This window comes from Aegilops tauschii, chromosome 6 (genome assembly GCF_002575655.3).
Source record: "Aegilops tauschii subsp. strangulata cultivar AL8/78 chromosome 6, Aet v6.0, whole genome shotgun sequence".
Classification (NCBI taxonomy): Eukaryota; Viridiplantae; Streptophyta; class Magnoliopsida; order Poales; family Poaceae; genus Aegilops; species Aegilops tauschii.
Genome location: NC_053040.3, coordinates 492252024 through 492264251, shown reverse-complemented (window position 1 = coordinate 492264251; position 12228 = coordinate 492252024). Strand labels below are relative to the sequence as shown.

At 48.9% G+C, this 12228-nt stretch overlaps 1 protein-coding gene and 1 long non-coding RNA gene across 2 annotated transcripts; one reads left to right on the top strand and one right to left on the bottom strand.

Moving 5' to 3' along the window:
- Positions 1–1223: 1223 nt before the first annotated feature.
- On the bottom strand, positions 1224–1794 carry LOC120966017 (uncharacterized). Its single transcript, XR_005758972.2, has 2 exons — positions 1685–1794; positions 1224–1550 (listed from the first exon to the last, which is right to left on the bottom strand). It is a non-coding gene; the product is annotated as an uncharacterized lncRNA (long non-coding RNA).
- A 6988-nt stretch (positions 1795–8782) lies between these two features.
- On the top strand, positions 8783–9280 carry LOC141026254 (uncharacterized). Its single transcript, XM_073502266.1, has one exon. It carries the CDS (start codon positions 8783–8785, stop codon positions 9278–9280), a length of 498 nt encoding a protein of 165 aa, XP_073358367.1.
- Positions 9281–12228: the final 2948 nt, after the last annotated feature.

Genomic DNA, 12228 nt, shown 5'->3' with positions numbered 1-12228 from the left:
ACGAAACGATTAAAGAGACTTGCAAGTAACGAGATGAAACTAGGTATGAAGATATCGACAATCGAATCTCGGACAAGTAACATATCGCTGCACAAAGGGAATTGCATACGGGATTACCCGAATCGTCGACATCGTGGTTCGGCCGATAAAGATCTTTGTTGAATATGTGGGAACCAATATGGGAATCCAGGTCCCGCTATTGGTTATTGACCAGAGAGGAGTCTCAGTCATGTCTGTAATGCTTCTCGAACCCGTAGGGTCGCATGCTTAACGTTTGTTGATGCTAGATAGTATAGGGATATGTACAATGGTGACCGAAGGTTGTTCGGAGTCCCAGATGAGATCCCGAACGTCATGAGAAAATCTGGAATTGTTCGGAGGTAAAGATTGATATATAGGAAGTCATTTTCAAGGTACTGGAAAAGTTCGAGGGAATACCGGCATTGTACCGGGGGCCACCAAAGGGTTCCGCGGGACCACCAGTGGGTACCACCACCCATCGAGGCCAACATGGGCTGAGGAAGGCCGCCCCGGCCTAGATGGGCCAGGCGCACCAGCCCCAGAAAGTCCATGTGGCTTGGGGGAAAGAGTCCTTGAAGGGGAAGGGAGGAATCTCATCTATCGTACGGGAGAGGGACTCCTCCCTCCCTGGACGCACCCCTCCTTGGAGGAGGGGCTAGGGCTGCGGCCCTCCCTGCCCTTACCCCTCCATATAGTGGAGGGAGAGGAGGGGAGCCGCACCCTAAACCCTGGTGCAGCCCCTCCCCCTTCCTACCACCATATCTCTCCCGGTACGGCTTGATGAAGCCTACCGGAGCACCACCACCACCATCTGCACCACGCCGCCATGCTGGTTGAGATCGCATCTACTTTTTCTCCTTCTCTTGCTGGATCAAGGAGAAGGAGACGTCACCGAGCCGCACATGTGCTAAACTCGGAGGTTTGGATCGTGATTGGATCGCGAAGAGTGCGACTACATCAACCGCGCTATATACGCTTCCGCTTTCGGTCTACAAGGGTATGTAGACACTCCCCTCTCGTTGCTTTGCATCTCCTAGATTGGATCTTGGGTGTTTTGTAGGATTTTTTTGATTTTCATGCGTCATTCCCCATAGTTTCACATTAGCTACTTTGTATGTGGGCTGTTCCAAGCCATAACAAAAAACGACTAAAACAAAATAAAATTTAAGTTAACAGAAGAATGGAAAAAAGCAAAGAACTCATAGCCCGAATAGTCCCTTCATAAATAGTATAATTCAACTATATAGCTTTTAATTTATTATATCTTCCTCATCTATTATATCAGCGGTGACATAGATGATTAATATTCACCCTTGCAAAGCAAGAGGACATGGCTAACAACAATATATCATACTACTACTATCAATTTGGTGCCATTGCCTCCGCGTAGTGACAACAATGGCCAACATCGGTGCAAATGCATCTGTGGGTATTCCAACCATGAGAGGCACATTGCCGCAAGCACCCATTAACTGAGCAAGCTTTTTTCATCTTTACACACCCAAGAATAGGTCCAAGGTCCATTGTACCTACAGATCAGACACAACATCAGGACGCAGTTAAAACTGATTTATTGTTTGATTTAAACAAAATAGAAGAGGCGGAAGAACAAAAGAAACTAATGAATACGTAGGAGAAAATATTTATGTATGCTCCTACATACCTGCTGCATGGCAGGACAAGAAAGTGGTGGAAATGACAATAAGAGCAAGCAAGCACAATGCCCTTGTGTTCTTCATAAGACCAATCACTAGTAGATGGCTATTATTTTGCTCCGGCTATTTCTGCAGCTATGTCTTGGTTGCTAATGTTTATAGACACGAGAAATTAATTGGGTGCATGATTAATTGGGAACTGATAAGTACATACAAAAGTATATCGTTTGGATAACTTGCTATTAATTGGTTATTAATGTTTGATATATCAGAAGTAACGAGTTTGCCGAAGTAAGACACATACCGGAGCTAAATCAAGCTACATGTTTAATATTTCGTAAACTGCCATCCATCTTTTTTCCTAAATTGACGTCCATTTTTTTTTACTATGATTGATTACACGTAGCCTCCAAAATATATAAAATGTATATATTGCCTGATATGTTTTAACCGTCACACGCAACAAAGTAGTCTATGTCGAACTAAAAGAGCCAAACTTGATAGCATGATGATCGAAACAAAATGTATAAGATATGCAATACCCAATATGGTGAAAAATTTAACCTCTGCCAACTTGGCATGTAGCTCAATGCTAATTTTCGGGTATAGGCCTTGTGGTTACACACTCGGATCAGAGACGATGACGACATGTTTGTGTTCCAATCACGACCAGTGTTAATTACTACACAGTTTACACTTAAACCATGTTTGAATTACACAAGGATGCAATGTGAATCTTTATACGGGATAGGGTATACGTGTTAGTTTACGATACATGTTCCCAAACCTAAAAACTCTTCTTTTTTTTTACAAAAATAGCTAGCTTAAATGGAAAAACGCATTGTCCAAACTACTAGCTAGATACATGAAACAATAGAACTACACCAAATGGATAATTGTAATTTTAGTATGTTACGACACAACATCCCAATCATTATAGATTTAAATCAATTATTTTACTAAGGCACCTACTTACCTCATAGTAAACTGTGACTTTATATAATGTATGTATTTCAACAATCTATACGATCCAATTTATAGGGCAGCTGCTACAAATCAACCGGATGATTGGTCTCATCTGCGCGCTAGTGCCCGTTCGAGCTCAGCAAAGCCACACGCTTGAACATAGCACTGTTGGCACTTGGTGAAGCTCCATTTGCAGCCCTGTTGATCGCTATTGCATCACCCTCACAGCTTCCACACAACCCCAGTTGTGCTCATGTTGCAGCACCGGCGAAGCTCCATTGCATTGTCCGCGGTGCGGCAAAAGCTTCATGGCAGCCCGACGGAGCTCCATTGCAGCGTCGACGAAGTTCCATTGTAACGCCGGAATTGCAACGCCATGGACTTCCTGTCGCGGTCGTCGTTGTAGCACTGACGAAGCTCCATAGCAGTGACGGTGGTGCGGTAAAAGCTCCAAGGCAGCCTGGCGAAGCTCCATTGCAGCGCTAGAGTTGAAATGCCATGGCCGACCTGTCGCGGTTGTTGTCGCATCACCGGCGAAGCTCCATTGCAATGCCGGAGTTGTAAACGCCATAGCCGTCATGGTCGCCGTCACAGTGCCAGGAGTCAATTGCAAAAAACCACCACATTTGTGGCTAGGTTTGCAGAAAACCACCAATTCGTTAATCCATTGCGAAAACACCGGATTAGCAGCAAACTCGTTGCAAAAAACACTGATCGGGTGATTTGGCTCATTTAATCACGTTATGACAGGTAGGACCGAGTTGTAAGGTGCTGACTTGGCAATCAAATGTCATACACTCCCTATATCTAAAAATAAAAAGCAATGAAACCCCGTCCCAATCCCCGTGCCTTGCTCCCACCGGCTCCCGTCGCCGCTGCCGGCTCCCATTGCTGCGCCGCCCCCATCGGCTCCCGTCACCGCCGCCGGCTCCCGTCGCCGCGCCGCCCCCACTGGCACTTGTCGCCGCCGCTGGCTCCCGTCGCCGGCCCGCCCCCAGCGGCTCCCGTCGCCGCCGCTGGCTCCCGTCGCCGGCCCGCCCCCACCAGCTCCCGTCGCTGCCGCTGGCTCCCGTCGCCGGCCCGCCCCCACCGGCTCCCGTCGCTGCGCCGCCCCCACCAGCTCCCGTCACCACCGCCGGAAGCCCACCCGCTGCACTCTCTCGATGGCGCAGACTCTGCGAACGCTTCTGCCGTTGCAGCGCCAGAGCGGCCTCCGACTTGAGCTCATCCTCTTCCATGGAGGAGGGCGACGGGAACAGCTTGTCGAGCAGGTGGAGCTCGTCGCCTCCTCCCTCTCCACCCTCTTCGCCGACCACATCAGAGGAGGGTGCCGCTCCTCCGCTTCGGCTCCCGACGCGTGCTCCACATCGCTGCAACACGGGCATGCCAACGCCTCGAAAATGCGCACACCCCGGCCGCCTCCTCATCCTCTACCGCGGCCGTGCCCGTCTCCGACGCCGATGAGGGCGCCGCCGTGCCTACAGGACGGCAGGGCCAGTGCGCCGAGGTTGTCCACACCGAGGGGGCTGATTGCACTTTTTAAAAGATCTAGGGGGTGTGTGTGTCAATGCTTTGCCATGTCAGCTCTTGACAGCTAGGCCCCACTTGTCAGAAAGCGATCAAACGGGCTAAACCACCCGATCAGTGCTTTTTGCAATGACTTAAGTGATTTTGCAGAGTTTTTTTGCAACGGATTAACGAGTTGGTGGTTTTCTGCAAACCTAGCCACAAATGTGGTTGTTTCTTGCAATTGACTCCAATGCCAGCAATGCTGCAACACAGCACCGGCAGACGCACGTGATGCTATATTGCAGCACCGGCGAACGCACGTGATGCTATATTGCAGCACCGGCGGCCATGCTCGGATGCTCCACTACAGCGCACATCACTCGTGAAGCTGTCTGATCTCCATGGATGTTGCTTTTGAAGAAAAATGTCGCCGTCCCTGCAAAAGCAGCATGGTTAATTTTGGGGCGGGCTGTGTGGCAACGGTGTTGGAACAAACCCACCGGCGACATACGCCGAACCGCCCTCCGGCGACAAACGCCGCATGAAGGTAGAAGAAGATGAACAGAATTTTCCAGGTGACGAATGCCCCGGCCGCCGAACGGCCTGTATGTTGGCTTCTATTCAACTCACCTACTCAAACACACATACATGGAGGTACACACGCACACACGCAGCACAACCCCGGAAGAACTCTCACATCGACCGGGCGCATACCACGGTCCCGACGGAGACTACATCTTCCTTAGGCCCCTCCCCCTCAGCTCGGCACATACCGTCACCGTGGCGCGGCAACAGACCGGCGCACTACATTAATACACAGAGGGGGGGTTATATAGGTTGGCTCAGGCTACGCCTCGCGCTCGCCCCCACTCCGCCTGTGCATGCACGCAATTCGCCTGGCACGATCACACCCACATCGCGTCCATTCGTGCATGACGTGAGCTGGCCACCAACGGATCCTGGATGCACGCACGATACACACAACTAATTGACCCACTAATCTCTCCACTCGAAGCTCCATGCACACACACGCACTGCCTAACCAACTGGAGACTAACTCTAAGTCATGATTATTCTAATAAACTCCTCCTAATCTTGACTTGCCTTCTCGCCTCGCCATCACAAGAGACATGGCTCATCGTCGACCATCGCCCGCCTGATGCCGCCGCGCACCCCCACACCCGCTGCGACGTGCCGTGTGCTCGCCGCGCCCGCGCCACACTTCCATGGCCTCCTCGCCATGCCGCCGCAGCCTCCACGCCACGTCGCCGCAACGCGCGCACGTCTATGGGCCGACACACGGCGTGGAGATCCGCACAGCCACGGTGAACGCCGCCACCGCCGGACTCGCCGTGCGTCGCCTTCGCCGCGCTTGCCACGCGCCGCAGCCGCGCCGCCGCGGACTCACCGCGTGCCGCCTCCACGTCCGCCATGACAATCGCAGCGCCGCGCACCTCCGTAGGCCGACACATGGCTTGGAGCTCCGTCGCGTAGCCGCCGACGAACCACGTCAAGACAACCAAGCTCTGATACCAAATGTTGGAACAAACCCACCGGCGACATACGCCGAACCGCCCTCCGGCGACAAACGCCGCACGAAGGTAGAAGAAGATGAACAGAATTTTCCAGGCGACGAACGCCCCGGCCGCCGAACGGCCTGTATGTTGGCTTCTATTCAACTCACCTACTCAAACACACATACATGAAGGTACACACGCACACACGCAGCACAACCCCGGAAGAACTCTCACATCGACCGGACGCATACCACGGTACCGACGGAGACTACATCTTCCTTAGGCCCCTCCCTCTCGGCTCGGCACATACCGTCACCGTGGCGCGGCAACAGACCGGCGCACTACATTAATACACAGGGGGGGGGGGGGTTATATAGGCTGGCTCAGGCTACGCCTCGCGCTCGCCCCCACTCCGCCGGCGCATGCACGCAATCCGCCTGGCACGATCACACCCACATCGCGTCCATTCGTGCATGACGTGAGCTGGCCACCAACGGATCCTGGATGCACGCACGATACACACAACTAATTGACCCACTAATCTCTCCACTCGAAGCTGCATGCACACACACACACACGCACTGCCTAACCAACTGGAGACTAACTCTAAGTCATGATTATTCTAACAGACGGCGGTGGTGGTCAGCGACAGGGAGCTTGCAGCGCGATTGTTGGGAGAGGTAGCAGTCTAGTAGCAGCTGTCAGCTGTGTGTAACGGCAGCGGTGGTCAGAAGAGGTAGCAGTAGCCAAGGAAGAGGAAGGCTTTGAGGAGAAAACATGTGGATGAGAGCCTTCGCATGAAGATAATGCTAGGAGGAGAAAGCAGTGGTTGGGCTCGTAGGGGACGCGTGTCGCTCGCTCGACGGGGCTTACGATTGCGTGGGATCATCCAGTTGTTTATAAACCTTTTTCCATTTATAGTAAAAGATGACCTTAATACCTTATACACTATGAATAAAATAAAATATGCTCAACTAAAAAACAGAAAAATAAAGATGCTATGCTCTACTCTCGATAGACTAGAAATCTGGAGGAAGAACCCATATGCCACCTGGAGCGACTATATAAGATCATGTTGATTTGATTAACCACATAAAATCACAATTGCTTTCGTTTTGCACATGATAGAGATTTTTTTTCAAAACTATCATGTTTTTTGAAGCAAATTTGAAAACTATAGGACAGAATGCAAAAAAATATGGAAAAAAATTCAAAAAGTATGACCCTGTCGGCCTTGCGTGGGCCGAAAAGGTAGTTTTCGGCCACCTGTTGGCCGAAAAGGGGTCGTCGGCCCACAGTTGACCGACGACGGGCTCTTCTGGGCCGAAGACATGTCGTCGGTGGTGGCCTGGCCGAAAATAGTAGCTTCGGCCACCAGGCGACCGAAATGGGCCATTTTTGGCCACGCAGAGGCTGAAGAGCTTTTCGGCCACCCATCGACCGAAAAGATCTGAATAAGCCACCGCGCCCGTCTTCTTCCTCTCGTCTCTGTTCTTCTTTCTCTCCTTTCTCTCTCTCGTTCTTCTCTGTAGCTCGCCACCCCATGCCGATCTCCTCCATTTGCCACCCATTTTCACATCCAAGCCACAGAATCGATAGATCATAGCAATCCCCAACGGCCTATGGTGTTTTTTCTTGCTATGGGATAGTTTTTGATGCGTTTGGGGAGGAGGAGCCATGGTGTGGAGGAGGACGTGGGGTTGGGAAGTAGGTGGTGGTGAGGAGGAGCAGCAACTGTGGAGGAGGAGGTGCGGCTTGGCGGCGGGGGGGGGGGGGGGGGGGGGGGTGACCGGAGTTGAACCTTCGGTCGTCGAGGGGGCGGTGGTGTCGTTGTCCGGTGGTGCAAGTACTCCGCGACGTGGCTGGTGCCGCTGAGTCGAAGAGAGGAGCAAGAAGCTAGGGACACACGCTTCGAAGGTATAACCATGTCGTCACAAATTTTATCTAAATTGTATAGTTTAGTTAGTGTATATATGTCATATTGTGAATTTTAGTGTTAATATATTTGTGGAGGCATTTTAGCGCATAGTTCGTGTAGCGGGTAATATTAGTGTTCGTTGTGATTAATGAGAAGATGACAATGTCTGACAGGTGAAAATGTCTGAATCAGTAAATCTGACTGTTTACTACGGCGCTGGTAATGTTCGATATAATGCGTTGGGGGTTGATCTTAGCGAGTTTAAAGATGGCGTCATGACACTAGCAGACCTGGACAGACTGGACATTAGACAGTTGAAGTACTGTTTGACAACTAGTTTCGGGCTGGATTCTGAAGTATGTTCCATCAGTATTCATGCATTGTGGACCAAGTCCTGTAAAAATGTAAAGTGGAAGTTGATGCCGATAGATAGGAACCAACATTGGTTGTCCCTGTTAAGACATTGCTGAGACCGAAGAATCCACCCATATGCACTTGTGCAACCTGTGCCGAAGGAGGAGAATACCGTACAACTCAACAGGGGGTATGAACCCGGCCAAGGCAGTGAAGTGGCTAACGAGATTGTTTTATCCGGGTCACAACCACAAGATGTGGATGCTAGCCAACCCAAGAAAGAGTCGGACTATGTGCCACACAATGTTTGTGGTCCTGATACTAGGCAGAGTAGCCGGTCGATAATATTTGCTGGTTCTGGTTTTGCTGATGGGGATGAGGAAGGGGATGAAATGCAGAGGGTGATGGAGGAAGTGGACGAGGATGGATTGGCGGAGGAACTGGATTCTGAAAATTCTGAGGATGAAGTGGAGGTACCGATTCCTTCTGCATGGGATCAGGACATATCCACCGGCCTTACGGTCAACGATGGCCATGAGACTCCATGGCAGTATAATCTGAACCAAGTACAGATAGGGGCTATGTTCGATACAAAGAAAAAATTCAAGTATGCGGTGATAAAGTGGGCTATGTCTACGTCGAGGGTTTTCCGGACACACATATCAAGTCCAACAAACTATACCGTGAAATGTGTTGAAACAGGTTGTCCTGGGAAGGTGCACGGGCACGTGCAGAAGTATGACATCCACTGGGTTTTCACCAATGTCGTCCCACATAATTGAGTGAGGAAGAACCTGCTGGTGAAGCATCCGAACCTGACTTCAACTCTCATTGCGCAACTCATGTATACTGAGATAGTAGAGAAGAAAGATATGGAAGCAAAGCACATCCAGACAGTAGTGAAGGTCAGATGGAATTATGTCATTCCTTATGGGAAGGCTTGGAGGGCTAAGCAGAAGGCTGTGGAGGAAAGGTTTGGGACGTTCTTCGACTCATATGATAATGTTGTCCGTCTCCTTGGCATACTGAAGGAGAGGAATCCCGACACTTATGTGAACATACAACACATGAGGTTGCTGAGTATACCAGATTTCAAGGTGTTGAAACGAGTGTTCTTCTCTTTCGCTATTTGCATCAAAGCTTTCCGGCATTGTCCTTCTGTTATGTTTGTGGATGGTACATTCCTGACCGGTCAGTATAGAGGGCAAATCCTGACTGCTATTGGTGTGGACAGGAACAATCAAATCATCCCACTTGCCATGGCATTTGTGGAGGGTGAGAACTTTCCCAGCTGGGTATGGTTCTTCCGGCAAGTGAAAATTGCCATCGTGAAGGACTGACCAAACGTGTGTGTCATTCATGATAGACATGCCGGTATATTGAAGGCCGTGAAGACACTACATAATCCAACAGTTGACGAACCAACACCTTGGAAGGACTTGCAGAGCCTGTGGTGCATGCGCCATCTTGGGGCTAATTTTTTCTCACAGTTCATGAACAAGCGGTTGATGAACTTGTTCAAAAAATTATGCAAGCAGAGCCAGCAGCGCAAATACGGATTTATTTGGTCAAAACTAGATGAGTTTACTAAGAAGCAGGTCCATGCGAGGAAGAAAATCGAAGAAGATCAGGTTAAATTAGCAGCACTCATCGCGGAGCTAGAGGAGCCAGTAGGTCTTTGTGACTTGCCAGCAATTGACCCTCCTAATACTAAGGAGGTAGGGCAATAAATATTTTTTCTGAGTGGATAGAGAAAGAGCCTCTAGTGAATTGGTCTTTGCTGCATGACACCCATGGAGCTAGGTATGGCCACATGACAACCAATCTTGTAGAGGTCTATAACTTTGTGCTGAGAGGGAATAGAGCATTGCCACTCACAGCTATTGTGGAGGCTGTATTCCATGGCACTTTGAGATATTTCAGAGAAAGGCACGAGTTAGCAAAGAAGCATGTTGAAGATAATCACAACACACCTTATTGTAGTCGTGGCATGGAATACATGGCAAAGAAGATAGAGAAAGCAAAAAAGCACACTTTCAGACTCATAGAGAATCAAGAAAGGAGGTATGAGGTTCAGCTTCCTACCGATGGTTTTGGTTCTGGACATGAGGTGAAGACACACAAGGTAAAAATTGGAACGGAATTTTATCCAACGTGTGAGTGTACATGCAACAAACCGAAGTTGTTGCCCCTACCTTGCTCTCATGTGTTGGCTGCCTGTGGCCAGATTGATTTGGATGCTATCTCCTTCGTGTCCCCATCTTATTTAAAAGAGGCAGTTCTCAACACATGGACAGGTGAGATGACAGGGTTTAGAGTCGTCGGAAATTTCAACAAGGTAAACGACGGTGAGAGAGTATACATCCCGCATCCAGACCTTCGGCGAACAAGTAGGGGCAGACGAAAGGCCCGTCGCATCCGAAACGATATGGACCAATCTGAAACTGGTGGAGCAACCCGACAATGTTTGTTATGCGCGGCTTATGGGCATAGGATGAAATATTGTCCCGACCTGAACAAAGATGGTGTTTCTGCATCGACGAGTGCTTCCACATCGACGACTGCAACAACAGGAGCAAGAGGCGGACGTGGTCGTGGCAGTCGAGGCCGAAGGGGCGGACGAGGAAGAAATAAATCACAAGCTATATAATGTGTCGTACTGTGTTTTAATATGTAATATGTGAGGACTATGTTTTAATATGTAATATGTCAGGACTATGTTTTAATTTGTAATATGTCAGGACTATGTTTTAATTCGTAATATGGCAGGACTATTTTTCAATTTGTAATATGTCAGCACTATGTTTTAATTTGTAATATGTCAGGACTATGTTTAATTTGTAATATGGCGTACTATGTTTTAACTTGTAATATGTTTGTACTATGTTTTATTTGCACCTGAGATTTGTTGTTCGAATTGCATATATGTCTTTGTATCCGTTGCTTAATGGTAACATCGATAGAAAGCACCGGGGCGCCCTTATGGAAGCGGGCAAGAACTTAGACGTGTTGGTAACTCGTACCCCAAAGACTAACTGGATGATACACGATTCATGGGTTGATAGGTATGTGTGCATGTAATGGAATCCATATAATGACTTACTATGTTTGACATACTTTTCGTAGCCTCTAACAATCTCTTTATTTTATAGGTTAAGTTGGGCTAGACTTCTACCCTTGGCATGGCTGGTTGAGGGTACATTGGATGAGTGGGTTGATGGTCCGGACTTAAATGAGGCAGGTGAACCATTGCAGTTACACAAGAGGCAAGTGAAACGTTTCTCTTACGACAAGTCACTCCTTACCTGCTTAGTAGATAGATGGAGACCAGAGACACATACGTTTTTTGGCTGCGGTGCCGACTGCTAGGGCCATAGACAACGATCCTCACGGGCCTCTTTTTAGATGGTTGAGCTAGTTTCAGGTAATCTTCACGGCCACTTAAACAAATGTTGTTTTTTTAGTTCTCCGACGTTCATACAATCATTACGTTTCTATGTAGATTGTCTCGTTAGGATATCCCGATGTTCAGTTGTCGGAGGCACAGATTGACGGGTCCCTAGAGGCATATATTCTTTGGCTGTTCGGCAAGACGATGTTTACGGAGAACCACGTGACCACTGTCGATGCACGACTCATCGGTATTGCACGAGAGATAGCTGACGCACGTTGCCCTGGGATATTCTGCTGTGTTAGCGGCTACGTACAGAGGGATGTGCAAAGCTTGCTTGTTGAAGTATAGAAAATCTAGTCTTGTTGGATGCCCATTATTGTTGCAGCTCTGGTCATACAAGAGATTCCCTATTGGACGACCCTATGTCTACGTTGATAAACCTTTTGGTTTGGAGGACTTAGCTGGGGCTTATGTGCCTATTATCGGCGACTTGCCTACTATGGGATCTGTTTGGGCACGGCGAGAGGTACTTTTATATTAAGTAACAATTAATTCCATTATTTCTTGCCATTCAATAGTATTACTAATGCTTAATTGTTGTCATGCACAGAGACAGTTTGCGCATAGCCAGGTTAGGGGATGCTACCCGTCCTTCACGGCGCAGTTTGATAGTTTGCACGAGGATCAAGTTATCTGGGAGCCATACTCGCCTCAGGCTATATCATCGAGGTGCCCAGTTGGGATTTCTGGATTGTGCACTAGAGATCGGCACTGTTGGATGACCAAGGCCAAGTTGGTGTTCGACGTGATGGTTGAGGAGATGGCTCTTCATAGGGTGATGAGACAGTTCTGTCTATATCAAGAGCCTGAGATTCCAGATATTCCACACTTGCC

Bases quoted from the DNA above. Each gene is read 5' to 3' on its own strand.
- LOC141026254 (XM_073502266.1), top strand. From the start codon at position 8,783: ATGTATACTGAGATAGTAGAGAAGAAAGATATGGAAGCAAAGCACATC.